This window comes from Elephas maximus, chromosome 9 (assembly GCF_024166365.1).
Source record: "Elephas maximus indicus isolate mEleMax1 chromosome 9, mEleMax1 primary haplotype, whole genome shotgun sequence".
NCBI lineage: Eukaryota > Metazoa > Chordata > Mammalia > Proboscidea > Elephantidae > Elephas > Elephas maximus.
Window position 1 is genome coordinate 60658591 of NC_064827.1, and position 17100 is coordinate 60675690.

At 38.5% G+C, this 17100-nt stretch overlaps 1 protein-coding gene across 4 annotated transcripts in view; it reads right to left on the reverse strand.

Annotated features, from left to right (window-relative positions):
* Positions 1–4264: 4264 nt before the first annotated feature.
* ECPAS (Ecm29 proteasome adaptor and scaffold) overlaps positions 4265–17100 on the reverse strand; it is a 97561-nt gene continuing 84725 nt past the window's right edge. For 3 of the 4 annotated variants that reach the window (XM_049895226.1, XM_049895225.1, XM_049895227.1), the window contains 11 exons: positions 16838–16929; positions 16695–16761; positions 15824–16015; positions 14717–14925; positions 13847–13890; positions 13558–13750; positions 11987–12125; positions 9577–9682; positions 9308–9396; positions 7323–7394; positions 4266–5897 (listed from right to left, as the gene is read on the reverse strand). In XM_049895226.1, the coding sequence (XP_049751183.1) occupies positions 5758–5897; positions 7323–7394; positions 9308–9396; positions 9577–9682; positions 11987–12125; positions 13558–13750; positions 13847–13890; positions 14717–14925; positions 15824–16015; positions 16695–16761; positions 16838–16929 (1343 nt within the window). In that variant the 3' untranslated portion in view covers positions 4266–5757. Of the gene's footprint in view, positions 5898–7322; positions 7395–9307; positions 9397–9576; positions 9683–11986; positions 12126–13557; positions 13751–13846; positions 13891–14716; positions 14926–15823; positions 16016–16694; positions 16762–16837; positions 16930–17100 lie in introns of all 4 variants that reach the window. The other variant, XM_049895224.1, reaches the window with a different exon arrangement.

Sequence of the window (17100 nt, forward strand, 5' to 3'; positions counted from 1 at the left end):
AAAAAAAAAAGGTTAAAAAAAAAGTATATTTCCAGATTTCACTTCCAGTGTGGTAGAATAACTCTCAGAAGACTGACCCTCCTGCAGATAACTATAAACCATGGACAAAATACAAAAAACAATTCTCTTAAGTCTCCAGAGGCAACAAAGTCTGGCAGAGCCAAAGTGTGGAAGGGACCAACACAGGAAGGGCTCCCTGGCTTCATGACTTTGGCCTAAGGATGAAGCACAGCCAAAGCATGTGGCAGGGCAGTAGAAGCTCCCATTGTAAACCACCATCTTTTTGGCCTAAGGAAGGCAGAGACACAGTTGCCGATAAGTGAGATGGAAAATGCTAGAAAGAAAAAAGCTAGGGAAGGGGACCCCAAGTTTCTGTGTGTAAATTCTGTCCAAGTCTCTGACTGACCTCTGAAATGCACACGTGCAGAGCAGATTGCAAACAGCTTAGCTAAGAAAGGAAACCCTGGCGGCGCAGTGGTTAAGAGCTATGGCTGCTAACCAAAAGGTCAGCAGTTTGAATGCACCAGGCACTCCTTGGAAACTCTGTCCTATAGGGTCGCTATGAGTTGGAATCAACTCAACGGCAGCAGGTTTTGTTTGGTAGCTAGGACAAGACAAAGAGCGGAAATGAGATCTGAGATGCCACCCACCACAGGTGAGACAGTTTGAAGTTTGAATCTCAACAAGTTGCCTGACAAATTGCCTGACAAATGAAAAACAACTCTATGAAGGAATATAGTAGAATCCAGTGTCTCCACAACATATCATTCAACATTCACAATGTCCAGAGTACCATCTAAAAATACTTAATACATGAAGAATCAGAAAAATGTAAGGAAACAAGACAAACAACAGAGACCAAACCCACAACTGACCCAGATGCTGCAGCCATCCAACAAGATAATTTTGAAAGCAGTCATTGTATATATAGGCTGTTAAGAAACAACAAAAAAAAACTGTCTTAAAAAAGATTGGAAATATTAGAAAAGTAAAAAATATTGAAAGGAGATAAAAGGAATATTTAGAACTGAAAATTGCAATATCTAATATAAAAACTCCCTCCGTGGGCTTTAATATCATAACGGGCTTGACAAAAGCAGTCAGTGAACTTCAAGGTAGAGCAATAGAAATTATCCCAACAGAAAAAAATATTTTAAAAAATGAACAGACTCAGAGACATGTAGAACAATGACAAAAGGACTAACATAGGTCTAATGTGAGTCTCAAAGAAAGGAGGGAATGTAGCAGAAAAAATGCAAGGCAATAATGGTCAAAACATCCCAAACTTGTTGAAATAAGGGCTTCAAACCAGTTCGTTCAGGTTAGAATTTGCATTTCTAACAAGTTCCCAGGCAATGCTAATGCTGCTGGTTAGGGACCAATTCTGAGAAGCACTAGTAGAGCAGTGGTTTTCAAGAGTTATTATATATAAGAATCACCTGAGGATCTTGTTAAAATGTAGATTCTGATTCAGTATATCTGGGATGGAAATACAAATTCTCAGGAGAGGTTCAAATCAGAATGAACTGGTTCAGAGTCCTGCTTGAAACACATAAATTTACAAATTCAAGAAGCTGTGCCATCTTCAAACAGGGTAACTACAGAGAAAATTACACGTAGGCACATTATAGTCATAATGCTGAAATCCAAAAATAGGGACAACCACAAAAGGAGCCAGAGAAAAATGACATACCACAATCACAGAGATAATCTGGTATTTTATCAGAAACTGGAGGCCAGAGACAGTGGAACATTTTTATAGTACTCGGACAAAACATGCTCAAAAATGATTTGCCTTCATTGATGTTCAGAAAGGATTCTGAGTTTAAAGACTGTTCCGGTTTCAAAAGTAGAATAGAGTTATGTATCTACCACTAATACCCAAAATCGGTTTTAAAATACTCTCTTCAGAATACCTGAACAAAAACTAGGTGTTCCTTAAACCACTGGTTGTTTCTTCGCTGTTCTTTATATTTTTTAATGAAGACTTTATCCATGCTACTTAAATATAAAAGAAACTTCATTTTTTAAGGTAAAGAAAAACTTAAAATTTCCAATTGTTTGAAAGGTTATTTCTACTTTTTATTTTTTAAACTAATTTGTTATTCCAATCAATTAACCTAGAACCAATTGGCATGGTAAGAATCCTCACCTCCAGGGCTATCTTTCACAGCCTAAAATTTGTCTGGCAGTTTACAATGTAGGATATATGCCTTACCTCTGATATTTTATGTCACACTCATGTATATTAATCCCAGTCACCAGGAGAACTCCCTGTTGTTTCTATATGCTCATAATGGGATTGTTTTTATCAGAAAATCAAATCTTTCGATGATAGCTTTTATCCAGGTGTCTCGAGTAGTCAGTCATTCAGGTGCCTTGCCTTTCTGCTTTGCCTTGGAACTCTCAGGTACTTAAACCAGTGATTTCTGCTTGCTAGTTAGCTCAGAATGCGGCTGTAAGGTTTTTTAAGATGTAACTAGTCAGTGTCCTGGAAGCTGAACCATTTGCTAAGAGAATCAGTAAAAATTAATCCATTACTTCAGAGGGACAGATCATGCAGCTTTTATTCACCATTTAATATCTTCTTGGGCATGGGTAGGATTTTCCTCTCAAGTAAGACTATCACATGCTTGGCTAGTTGAGTACATATTGCAGGGGATTCTATGAAGACTCGGCATATAAAATACAAAAATCTGTTACATATACATTCATTTAACAACAGTTTGTACATTACAATGAGTGCGATGTCAAAATAACCCGTCATTTTTAACAAGCAGCATGACGATATTGTGGCAGCAGCAGGTAGAAACGCCCCACACAGGGCAGAGACTGTCCGCACAGTGCAACGATTACCAGAGCACAGACCGAGGTCACATCTTTTTTCTGTTCTTTTTCTTGTTAGTCAGCACACAAATAAAAGACAGAGGGGGAAACAATGGGAACAAGGGCTAGGTAAACTGTGCAGGGAGACTGCATTACTGCTTACACACTGGGGATTGGTTACAAATATCAAGAGTTTGCTGCCCTTTATGGCGAAAAAGACGGTTTATATTACTTTAATCATTCTGATTTCCAATTGCCAAACTTCAGTCACCTCCTTTTCACATATCTATAAATTTGTGAAGCTGTATCTAGTGTAGTAATCCTTAAGAATAAGGAATTCAGTAATGAGACCCTCTAAATTAGTTGCTTGTATGAAGAGTAGCACTGAAAATTTCTAGGGAGAAAATAAAATATATTCTGGATAGCTTTGGAAAACAAAGGTCAAAGATACAAACATGCATGAGTCTTTTTATCTTTTATTCACCAGTATCAGCATTCCACAATTACCAGCTCTCATTTACGGACCCTTTTCTAAAGTGTGTACACATTATAAATGTCTCCACACCTGCAGGCCAAACACATATGCTCCTTTGGGAGGCAATGATTTAGTATTATTAGATGTGCAAATGATTTGGCTGGTCAAGATGAAGGCATTAAGCGCACAAATTAGAAATGTGCTTGAAAAGCTAAAATAAGTGTAATTAAACAGCACAGAGCACTAAGGTTCAGGTGTCTCAGCACCATTCAGCACCAAGGGAAAACCCCAATATTAAAAAAAAAAAAAAGTTCAAAAAGCTTAAAATCTGATGAGGTTAAATATTTCATGTGGGCCAATAGCACAATTCTTGTCCTTATACTCTTACCTTCTGAAAATGCCTGACATTGCATTCTTGGCTAGAAAAAGTATCCCAGGTACTGTAAATGAAGTTACAGGGCACTTAATGGAGGGGGAAAATACTGAGCTGGAAAAAAACAAGTCCTGTGAGGCCATGAGCTTTCTGAAAAACATCTAAAGTTGACCCTTTCCCAATTAAAAGCCATTCTCAAGTGACAGTCCATGACAGATTCTTTAAAATTCACAAGGCTACTAAAGCTCACATATTTCAGCATCAGCTAAGAGGATGCTTTTGGTAATAAGCACCTACTACACTTAAATTTTCATTCGTAAATTCCTTTTCCAATCAGAAGCAACCCCAAAACATATCCATACATAGCCAAGCTTAAGTACTATCTACAAGTATTTTTCAAACTTGAGTAGCAACCAGTTGTGTCAGGGAAAGAAGTTAGAGAGTCTGGACAGCATTTAAAATTAGTGATAGAGAGAAATGCATCACACATTGATAGTAAGCATATGTATTATTTCATGAAACATTTATTTCAGTTAAAGACTTATTTTTCTCACATGTTCTGGGCCATGATGTAAATAAAAAGCTTTTTTTTTTTTTTAACTATAGGTCACAGTCAAAAACATTTGAAATATATTGGTCAGCGGAGATGACCACAAATAATAAACATGGAGTTTCCATCCTGGTGTTAATATTAATAAGGGTTGAATGTAAAACCATCTTGTGCTCTAGAATCCCAAGGTGAGTTAAAGGATGCTCAGTTTACCATAAACACTGAAGTGAAACTTGCTTGTGCTCTTTACCCTATACCCTTAGACAAGGGCATGAGCAGTAGGAGAAGTTAGGGGAGAAATTCTAGCTGCAAGTCTTTCCTTGGGGTGGTATAATGGTATTTTGAGGAAAGGCATTAACGAAAAGGAAAAAAAAAAAAAATTCCCAGGTTGCTAATTAAAATGCTTTTTTTTCTACCCTATAGAGTGATACCATTAGCATAAAAGTGGGTAGAAAAATTTAAGTTGGCTTTACAGTTTTGAGATTATAAATGGTTTAAACCAAGACAGTCTGCAATTTTACTGTGGTTGTTGGTGTTTTCACAAAATAGGCAACCTGAGATAGACAGAACGAGCAATTTGTTCTAATCTTTTACCTGTCTATAAAAGCACCACCAAAATTATCAGAGACTGAATTCTCCCTCAATCTGTAAAGATGCTGAATAATCATTTTCTAAAAATCAGTCATCTAAACAAATAACAATGTTCAGACTTTGACTTTCAAAAACCCATTGCTGCTTAGGTAATAAAAATTCTCGTACAAGGATTGTTGTATTCCCCACTAAATGCACCTCAACTTAGGAGTTTCTTGAGCAGGCCAGAGTTAGTATTGAGATGACAACAGGTAGTAAAAGAAAGTGTACCGGGCAGGACAAAAACCTGGGTTCTGACTTGGCAAGGCCTCAGAAAGGAGGCGATGCCATCTCGTAGGCTGGTTCCTCAGGTATAAAACGAAGGGTTTGGGGGTAGGGAAACCAGATTAATGGAAACGAACAATCAGAATGGAAATGACAATATTCACACATTGCGAAAAACGTAGCCAATGTCACTGAACTTGTGTAGAAGTTGTTGAATGGAACCTAAACTGCTGTGTATATCTTCACTGAAAACAGTATTATTTTGAAAATGGGTCCAGGGGATGGAGGGGTTTAAACTAAGTGACTTACACAGACCCTTCCTAAAGTACTTTAATTTAGCTGCAGTTCTAAGATTCTTATCCAGCTTGCAATTCAACTTTGTCCATTAAATGCTTTCAGAACATTCTTTTAATAACAACTAGTTCTGCCAGCTTCATCTATAACCACCTCTCAAATATCCAAGGTTCCAATAAGCTCATTCAGCCCAGATACTTCAAAAACATCAAGTAAAATAAAGCTAATAGGGAACAAAATTTAAGGCATTTTTTTTTTTATTTCAGCCAAGAAATGATGCATGCTACAGATTAATCTTTACTTTTCCCCACTTAGTTTTTCAAGGAATACCACCATTTCAACCCCCAATAAACATGGCACTTGTTTACTTCTTCCCCTTCTAACTTATTCCAGATTTTCAAGTGTCTTCTTCAGTAATGTTGCCTTCTCCTGCAGCTCAGGTCTGCTGTCTGACTCCATGGTCGCTAAAGACTCTATCAGGAGCACGCGGCATTCAGGTGTCAAACTTTCCCACTGTTTTGATTCTGAATGGAAAGAAAAAAAAGAAAAACCAAAGAATCCTTATAGAACAAGCAAGAAAAAAAATTAAAATTTTTCTTTCTATTCTTCCTCCATACACTCCATGCCCAAAACAGATACAAAGCCATGCTGTGGTAACGGTTCAGTATATAATGATCACAGGTTCAAGACTTGTCTCAAAACCTAATTATTGGCAATAACCTTAAAGCATATCAAAGTTCCATGGCCTTCCCCAGTATAGGCTCCATAGAGGCATAAGCTACAATGAACCAAAGCAGGACATATTAAGCAAAAAAGGTACCTTAACAACAACAACAAAAAGACCTCTTTATAAGATATGCTCAGTTAAAAAAAAAAAACTTGGATTTTATAAGTGTAAAGTCAGTTTAAATAGATGACATTTTATTATTCCTTTCTTTTAAAAAAAAAAAAAGCATCAGAGAACTATATACATACTGAAAATTCTAGAAAGTCAGAAAGTATATCAGATCCTAAATCCTGTTGACGAGGCCCTGTCACTTTATAGCCAAGTGGCTACAAGTGAGTTATTTAACCTATTTTAACCTCATTTTCCTCGTCTGGAACGTACCTGGCAAGCTGTGAGAATTTGGTGACATAACTAAGTGCTTACCTCTTTTATTTCAACAAGGAAAAAAAGGGATTATGAGACATCTAGTGTTAGTGTTAGTGAGTCTAAAAAGCCTGTTTTATGGAGCCCTAAGAGAGGGGCTTCAATTGCTAAGATAGAGAAATAGAAAGAACAAATGCCCAGTCTTGAAGAAAACTCTCCCACCCTCCCCATTCTCAATCCATGCATTTAAACAGTAAAAGAGGAAAAATCAGAAAGAGCCCTCCTTTTGAAAGCAGTAACACATATACCATTAGATAACATGCTAGCAGTTTTCTTTTCCCATTGACACAACAGACTATTAAAAGATATCTGCTTCTTGATAAGAAGTTTAAAAAACTAAAAAAGGGGGAAAAAAACAGGGTTAATCCAATTGCTACTATAAAATTTGCCAACTCAGGTAGAATGTGTTTCCACCCCTACTTCTCAGTGTGTCAGTCTGTGATTCACACGCATACAGTGATCTCCAGGTGCCACTTCGTGTAATTAACCAGGATTACAACGGGATTCATGATGGAAATAAAACTTTACTATTTGCGGTAACTATAGCTTTTTTTTTTTTTTTTAATAGCTTATCATTACCATTAAAAGTACATAAATTAAAAGAGTACCAAATTGAACACTTAAAAAAAATTTTAAGTTTTCATTTTGTGCATCCCTCTTACTGATACATGAGCATATGTATTAACGTGTATTTTAAAAATATATATGTATTAAAAGCCAAAACAAAAAATTCTTAATACATATGCCCTAAAAGTACCCTGGCTTTCTGGACCTCCAGTCAGGAAGATCAAGAACTCACCTTCAAGTTTTTTAAGCAGTAATTCTATCACAGATAAAGCTTCTGTTCTCACAGATGAATAGGTCTTATTTTCTAAAAAGAAAATTATATAGTTCACATTACTTGTTTTATATTGCTTAAAAACACAACCTCCCAAATTAAATTAACGTTACTGAAAGACGCTCAGAAATTATAATTCCAGGGAAAGATATACCTGTTTTTTAAAGTAAGCTTTCCTTTGCTGATTATCATCAAAAAGAACCTTGAGGTGTGCTACATGTCTGTATTTCTTACTTTGAAAAAAAAAAAAAGGTCAGCTATATGTAATAGCCGCCACAACAAATAACGTATTTACAAGACCCATTTCAGAAGTGGGAGACCAAAATACTACCTCAAATGCATAGTCATCTTCACATCACACCTAAGAAAGGCCTTTAGTTTTGCATGACCCTCACTTTACCAAAGAACATTGCACAACACAGTGCTTAGACCAGCTCAGAATACCTGAGATCCAGCAAAGACAAGTTCCAGTTCTTCATCCATTAAAGCATGCTACCTTCAAGCATGGAAACCCTGGTAGCGTAGTGCTTAAAAGCTATAGCTGCTAACCAAGAGGTCGGCAGTTCGAATCTACCAGGCGCTCCTTGGAAACCATATGGGGCAGTTCTACCCTGTCCTATAGGGTTGCTATGAGTCGGAACCGACTTGACAGCAACGGGTTTGATTTTGGTTTGGACCTTCAAGCACTGTAAGTGAAATATGTTAGAGACGGCATCCAGGTCACTGAAATCATTCACCCAAAAAATTAACACAAAACCAGGCCCAGGGCAGGGAAGGTACAGATGAGTCTAAATCTTGTTATGCTACAAAGTTCAGAAGTGCTTAAAAGAATGATGATTTGTCAAAAGGACACAGAGCCAGCTTAAAGGCCTTCTACTGGCCAATTCTCGGAAAATTTGAGTAACAAATTAATCGAGGGAAATAACAAATTATAAACCACTAGGGAGAAAAAGGAATCCACGAGTCCACACCTATAATAAATAAACAAAGAACAAGAGAGAAGCCAGGGATCTTGCTTACAAGAGAATGCTGAGGGTCAAATGGTTATTGTGGAGGAAGCGCTAGAGTTGGAAAACCATCATTATGCAGCCACCTTCGTAAAGATTGGTTCAAGGAATCATCATCAACACGTGCTAAATCTAGAGAGGAGATACTGAAGAGGTGGAAGGTATCTGCACAGTTTAAAAGTGTGTCTGCACAGACCATTTATTAGAAACAAGGGGAAGAAAATCTTAACTATACAGCAGCAAAAAACTGACCAATACTTTGGCCAGGTAATCAAAACTAACATCACCAACGAGGACAGATGGACATCCTGTGACTCCTCGTGTGAGATAGACACAACTTCACTTATGTACTATCTCAACTGGGAATTCAGAACCTGGATGTAACCATGAAGAAGCACCAAACAGAACACCAAATGAGAAACATTCCATTTATAAAAAGAAGAGGGGTTATTCTTCAGAACCATCAGTGTCCCATAGAACAAAGGAGGGCGAAGGAAGTGCTCCAGATTAAAACAGACTAAAAAGGCAGGACAACTAAATTCAGTAAATGATCCTGGCCTAGATCAACTAGCAGAGAGAGGGAAAATCCTTCAAAGGACATTACTGAGTCAACTGCCAGAAGCGGCATATGAATGGTAAAAATTTGATTAAAAATGTTGCATCAATGTTATACTACCTAAAGGTGATGAGTGCTCTGTGGTTATGTGAGAAAATACACAGAAGAATTTACGAGTGAGGGGACATGATATAAGCAACATACTTTCAAACAGTTCAGAAAAAAAATATGTATAAAGAGAAAATGCAAATGATAAAGCCAATGGGGCCAAATGTTAACAGGTGATTCTAAGCAAAGGGTATACAGACAGTATATGTACCATCCTGAAACTCCCTAAGGTTTCAAAACAGGACTCCTTATCAACTGCAGTTTGCCACACTCACCTAAAGAATATGTGATTGATTTACAAGTTTCAAGGAGAATTTCAGCCAAAGCCTCAGGATCAGCATGTTCTTCTTCCAAAAGCATTAATCTATATAAATCAAAAAACAGGACACAAATGCTAGATAGTAAGAAACATTTCAAAACCTTTCTGGCACAACCATTTTCTATATGTGTGTATCACTGTTAGTTACTAGTTAGAAAATTTATAATATTTCCACTGATTAGATATAAAATGTCAAGAAAGTATCTGAGCCATGAAGCAAATTACCCCTGAAAAAAGGCACTCATTGACTGTAAGACTCCCAGCTGTACTTTCCACGTGCTGAGTTTTAGCCGTTCACACATCAATTTGCACAGCTCCTGACGATAGCAACCTGGGAAAAAAGACAGTGGGACAGAGCAAGTAAAAGACAGACCGACAGAGGGATAGAGGGAACAAGAGAGAGAGAGAAGAACAAAAACAGAGAGATGGGGGGCCGGGTGGTAAAAAGAGGTAGAGGGAGAGGGAGAAACAGGCAGAGGAGAGGAGAGAAGAAAGAAAAATAAAACAACAAAATGCTTTTAATTAAAGTCATGACATTTCCAGAAAAAACTTCAGCATAGCTTTGTGCCCTTTCCCAAGCAGATTTCCTTGATCAGAAACCCCCTGGCAGAGGTCCTACGTAACTGTCCATAAACATTCACTTTCAAAGGATTACTATCCTCCACGAACTGACACAGCACCTTAACCACACTCCCTGTCCTCTGTACAACACCTGACCAATGGCCAAAGCAAACAAAACTCTGGAGGCTGAGAGCTCCTCTCTAGACCCTCACAAACCTCTGCAAGTTGCAGGCTCATCAAGAGTCAGCAGTGCTTTATCCTAAATTTGTACGTCAACTGCACATGTTATTTTAACTATGTAATTTAATACTCCAACTGATGAAACAGGAGTATAAACCCCAGCAAAGGCACTAGTTTTTGAATGTTTTAAAATTTAATATGGCTCAAACAAATGTAAAGGCAGGCGGTGGCTAATTTTTCTCCATTTTAAGAAGCAAAATCCAGCAATCCTAGGTGATACATCATGAGTTAAAAATCTGTTGCCATCTAGTCAATTCTGACTCGGCAACCCTATAGGACAGAGTAGAACTGACCCACAGGGTTTCCAAGGAGCCGCTGGTGCATTCGAACTACCTACTTTTTGGTTAGCAAAAACCCAAGGTAGAACCCTAGTCAACACCTAGTTAAATTCTCACAGGAAAGCCTTAGCCTCCACCCTCTGTAACTGGCAAATGAACGTACATTTATATGTCTCGTGTTAAAATAGTTTTGCATGTGCATTACTTTTTTTTATATAATGCTTTGCTTTAATATTCTCAATTTAACAAGCAAAAGTTTGTAGTCAATTAGTTAATAGTCCTAATAGCGTCAAAGAAGTGGGCTTCCACTTAAGTCCGAAACATATAATATCAAGAAATAAGACCATTTATGAATCTGTAGCTTTTGGAAAATATTTCCTGTACACAGCAAACCTATTTTTTAAAGTTCACACAATGGATGGCAGGGCTCAAAGGCAATTAAGTCTGACTGTAGACATATCACGGATAACCAATAGCACTGCTGTAACATTCAAGAGTATTGAGATGGCCAGCAGGAGGCAACTGCAGTGCCCAACACAAGGCATCCCCAAAATGGTAACATCATCCCAAATTTAAGAATCTGACAAAGGATTCTGAAATAACTGTAACCTAATCCAAGAATAAAAGTTTCCTGCTTACTTACTTAATCCTTTGGAAATACAGGTCTATTTCTGAAAATCTCTCAAAAAGTCATGAGTTTCTCAATGAAACTGAGGTTTCACTTCCTTATTGAAGACTTGGTAAAAAGTTCATTAACTTTTGAGATTAAGAGACCCCAGTAATAAATTTTGCAAATTTCTCAGAACAGAGTATCATCAACAAAGAGTTGTAAGGTTTTTTTTTTTTTTAATACAGTCAAATTAACCACACAAGATGCATCGTGTTTGTCGTGGATTGAACTGTGTTCCCCAAATACATGTGTCAACTTGGCTAGGCCATGATTTCCAGTATTGTGTGACTGTCCACCATTTTGTCATCCGATGTGACTTTTCTGTGTTGTAAATCCTACATGATGTTAATAACAAGATTTGAGGCAGTTATGTTAATAAGGCAAGACTCAATCTACAAGATTAGGTTGTATCTTAAACCAATCTCTTTTGATGTAAAAGAAAGAAGTGAGCGAGAGACATGGGGACCTCACACCACCAAGAAAACAGAGCCAGGCGCGTGTGTCTTTTGGACCCAGGGTCCCTGAGCTGAGAAGCTCCTAGATCAGGAGAAGATTGATAACAAGGACCTTCCCCCAGAACCGACAGAGAGAGAAAGCCTTCCTCTGAAGCTGGCACCCCAAGTTTGGACTTCTAGCTTCCTAGACTGTGAGAGAATAAATTTTTCTTTGTTAAAGCCATCCACTTGTGGTATTTCTACCCTAGCTGCATTAGATGACTAAAACAACAGTCAGTGAGATTATTTGCTGATGTAGAATTTTCATTGAATAAAATTGTCACTATTAAAAACTGGGTTCTACAAGAAACAATAACTATAATTTGTCATATAGAAAACAATAGGTAACTCTTGGTTACAGCCCTTCATCAAAGGCAGGTTCTGATGCTTACGCTGGGTCTCCACATTTCGGGGCCAGGCTTTGCCCAGGCTCTCAAAGGCACCCAGAAGCGATTCCATCTGGAGTTCCTTTTCCTTCTCATTCTCATCTTCATTTTTGATTGTCTGGACTCCAGTGCTTTCAGGTGAGTTCTAGGATATATCGAAGAAGAAGAAAGCAAAATTTAACATTTTCTTCTTCCACAGTTAAAGGAATACTGTTAAAATAATCAGAGTACCACAGCAGGAGATGCTAACCAAGAATCAGATACAAAATTCTCTATCATCTCCTTTTCAGCAACTCATTCAATCCTTTCATGCCCATACTCAGTTTTCCTATTTGTAACAAGGATTTTTAGCAGGAATACTACCTCTCTATTAAACTGGGGAAATCCTTTAAAGAAATTTGTAAACATAGGTTAAAAATAAATAAATAGACACTGTATATGTAGTATTCTGAGTGCAACATAAGAAGACCTACACTAGAATCAAGGAACTAAAGGTAGAAGGAGCTCTGGTAATGATATCATCCAAGCTTTTTTGCATAGGTAAGGAAACAGGCTAAGAGAAATGGTCCATCCAGCTAGTTAGTGCTGACCTTTTGATTAGCAGCTGAGCTCTTAACCACAGCATGACTAGGGCTCCAGTTAGTGATATAAGTAATTTAAAACACTTTTAATTTAAAACACAAGTCAGTCTCCCAAATCCATCTCTATTATTAGTATGTAACAGAAATCATTTAAAGTTTTACTTCTGAAGAAAGAAAATAACTGCAAATTAGCAGCAACACAAGAAAAAAGATTTTTAAAAAAATATTGCATGTTTTATCAAAAAAAAAAAAAAAAAAGGTAAACCATGCCCCTCTTCTTTGAACTAATGCCCAACTTTTAAAAATGAGTGCTCCGCTTTTCAAATGAAACGAAAGTTCTGTTGGTGTATGGCAGCGGCTATCAACAGTGACACATCCAGCTCCCTGTCTGTGCTCCAGCATGACTGGGATTGCTTCTCTAGGCACGTGCTGCTCCCGCACACGTCTGCAGGATGAAGTTTAACATAGCTACGACAGAGACTGTTCACTGACTGCAATATCCGTTCTCCCCTTCTGCCACGGAAGGCAAGTGGACGCCCAGAGTGAAGACTACCTTCCCTGGCCTCATCCGCAGCCAGGGGTGGCTCTGTGACTAAGCTCTGGCCAATGGGCTATAGTGAAAGTGCCATGTAGCAGTTTTCAGGAGTTTTCCATAACAGAGAACTGACCATGTCCTCTTTGACCCTTCATCCTTCTTTCATCTCCTCCACCAGCTGCTGCCTGGAACGTAGATGCAGCATGACCATGAGGACCAGAGCCATACTCTAGGGATGGCAAAGCTGGGAGCTGGAAGGAGCCAGAATCCCTGAAGACTTTGTCAAGCTCCCAACTTTTACATGAAGGCAAATATCCATCTTATTTAAGGCTATTATAGTTGGAATTTCTTTCATTTTCTGCTAAACTAATCCTAATAAAATACGCAATCAGGACAAAACTTTTTTTTTTTTTTTTAACTTTTACGTATAAACCAGCCCTGATGATATAGGTGGTCATTACCTTCTTGATGAGAGGTATTACAATATCAGAGAACTCCCGGAATCTGTCTTCTTTGGTGGCCTTCAGGACATCAGCTGCACAGCGGATTGCTACAATCTTGTATTTGATATTCTCCTTGCAACACTCCTTCAGAACAGCTTGAAGAATTTCATTTACGCTGGGCTGATTGGGCACAGACTTTTCCAGCTCTGCACTACAGGATCCATACAAAAGCATCAGAACAGTTAATTAAAGCAGCAGCTTTCAGGCTCAGTTTAAGATACGGCATCTTCATTGAAAGAATATTTACCTGCAAGCTGTCACCACACAGGCAATGGCTTTCAACAGTTCTTCCTAAGGGCATGGAAGATGAGAGAATGTTCTTAAACTCACACATGTCATCTACCTTCTCTATGACTACAAGTACCTCAGGAATATTCAAATGTTTTGACAACAAAAATTAACAAGAGTTACAGTTTTAAGAAGCACTTTCACAGTTTTACTCCCAACCATGCAATAAGGGTAAGCATCTTCATCTCCATTTCATAAAGACCTAGAGAACTGACTTGCCCAAGACAGAAGTGTCAGCCATGGGACTAGAACTAGGTCTGATTCCTAGTTCAGTATTCCTTCTACAATACCACATGGTCTCTACTGACCTTTACTACCGATATAAAGCAGATCATTATATGTTGCCACAATGTCACATTCCCCACTGAGTATTCATTTTAAGTATCTTACTATAGCCCTGGATGAAAAATGACTGTTACTAATTCACAGGCCCCAGAGTTGAGCATCCTTGGCTCCAGGTTTAGAAGTTCACCTTGCTACTCAATTTCACCTATGCCCAATCCTGATATGTTCATGAGGTCACCAAGTATAAAATTGTGGCCATTTGGTTGAAGACTTAACTTGGAAAGCTAAACATGATAAATAAAAACCAATCTCCAGCATTACTGTGCATTATTCAAGGGCACATGAGTTACACTTTGACAAAATATCATACTTAATCAGGCAAAGTTTACCCAAAGCTTCCCATTGGCTAGGAAATCTGGTTCGCAAAAACAATCCTTCTTAAGTCCCACAAAACCAAAATCTTATTTTTATAAAAAATGAAAGGCGAAGTCATAATCCTTTAAGGATACCTTTAAATTTAACTGGGCATGAACGGTTCCTTTACCTTTCCTGCCCATGTTCTTCCAGCCAGGCCTTGCAGTAATGCAGTCAGTATCATTCCCAGATATGGTGGTACTAGAGAACTGGTTTGTTTTGCAATTGATGCCATGGCAACTGCACCCTGGGCTTTCATTTTCCAGGACTGAGACTGCAAAGCCTTCTGGGTAATGGTAATCAACTCTTGCAGGTATAATCGAATGCCACCAAAGGAACCTGTATTAGGAAAAGCAAAATTAGAACAACTTTTAAGGGACTATAAAAAAAATTTTTTTTAAAGGTTAACTCTTTCTTCATTTTTAAGTAACTGTCAGTCCAAAGCAGGGACTCTTAACTGTTACTCCCAGCACTCCCTCAAAGGAAGAGAAAGGGAATGGTGCTGTGGCTTATCTTTACAACAGCCGCGCTTTAGGAAAATGGGTATGCCCACAGGAGGATGCTGTGCAAACGGTCATCATCCATCAAGGTGAGACAAATTTGAGAACTACTACTCTTAATTTCCTAAAAAAAGAAAAAATTCCTAAGGCCACATAAAATCACTGCTACACTCTCAACTAAAAGTAAAGTTTTACTTTGAGCAGTGTTTATATTCTCTCACATGGGCAGAATGATGGAGTAAAGAGAAGGGCTCTGAGTGCCAACCTTGAGCTCTTAGCAATTCGGAGAGGCTTGAAACTAAATGGGATGTGTGTTGTGAAGGCCCTGGGAAAGCAACTATAGCAGCTTGTGCATAAAGAATGTCGTCAATGTTAGCTGCTGGCCAGTCAGCGCCCAACTCACAGCAACACACGCACAACGGGATTGGGCTGTTGTGATCCAAAGGGTTTTCGCTGGCTAATTTTCAGAAGCAGATCGCCAGGTCTCTTCTCCTGTCTTTAATCTGGAGGCTCTGCTGAAACCTGTTCAGCATCAGAGCAGCACACAAGCCTCCACTGATAGACAAGTGGTAGCTGCACTAGAGGTGCACTGGCCAGGAAATGAACCTGGGTCTCCTGTATGGAAGCTGAGAATTCCACCACTGAACCACCACTACCCTTGAAAAAAGAACATAAGTAAGCAATTCCAGCTGTGGTTCTTAAGAAACAGGCCTAATCTATGGGCACTATTTACTAACCAGGTACATTTTCTTGCCACACTTCAGTCCATAAGTTACATTCTTCTTTTTCTGATTTCTCCTCATCAGCAATTTCATGCATGCCTAGAAATGCCAAAGGCAGAACTTCTTTGGCATGGTTCTTCAATACATCAGGACTGTATCGTCCAATAGCATGAATAGTCAAAGCACAAGAGGTCTTGTAGATGGGTTCTGAAGAGAAGCAGAAGAAACCAAAATCCATATGAAATTTATTAGCTGTTTTTAAGGCAAAATGATTTAAATAGACGATTGTTCAACTTGCACCAAAGCAAAATAACTAAATTAGTAAAATCCATTAGAAGTGTTTCCAGGAGAGCACATAAAATCATAGACAGTATGTGATGGTTAATGCTATGTGTCAACCTGGCTAAGCTATGATTCTCAATGTAATCATTTTCCATTTTGTGATCTGATATAAGCAGCCAATCAGTTGAAACAGGAGTTTCCTTGGGGGTTAGGCCTGCCTCCAGTATATAAATGGATGTTCTGGCAAAGCTCGCTCTCTCGATCCATCCTGCACTCTTCTCATCACCTGACCTCTGGTTCTGGGGACGTAAGAAGCCTTTGGCCTGCCACCTGAACTGCAGATTTTGGGTTTGTCAGCCCCTACAACCACATGAGGTGGAAGAAACCTTCAGCCTGCTGTCTAATCCACAGATTTGGGACTCGTCAGCCCCCACAAATGCATGAGTCATTTTTTTGAAACAAATCTATGTATGTTTATATAAAGGCTTCATTGGTTTTGCTCTTCCAGAAAACCTAACCTAAGACAGGGTCCAACCTGATTTGTATTGTTTTATAGATTGTCTACTACCTAAATTAAAAATAACATAAAGTAGGGGGAAAGTACCTTCTTTCTCCATATACCAGCCACCAAGCTTCTGCAGGAGTTTTTCAGTGCTGCTATCCCGTGAGGTCTGAAGAAGAAACAACTCTAGTCATTTCCTTATAATTAACAGAGTTTTACTTAACTAAATAAGAAATTTGACTCACCCGAACTAAATGGCCCATGGCAAATGCACAGGATTTCTGAATGACATTGTTCCGATCTGTCAGGCCACTAAGCAAAGCGCTCATAAGTTTACCTACCAGAAATGAAGAAAAAGATCTCACAGTTGGTTGACCAAATGTTCTGCTCTGTTCCCAGGACCACAACAAACGTAACCACGTCATTAATATCTGATTTACTCCATAGTTAGGTCCCTTGAATGTTATCTTTGTGCTATCCCTTTGCTTCCTTTCACCTGATATAAAAT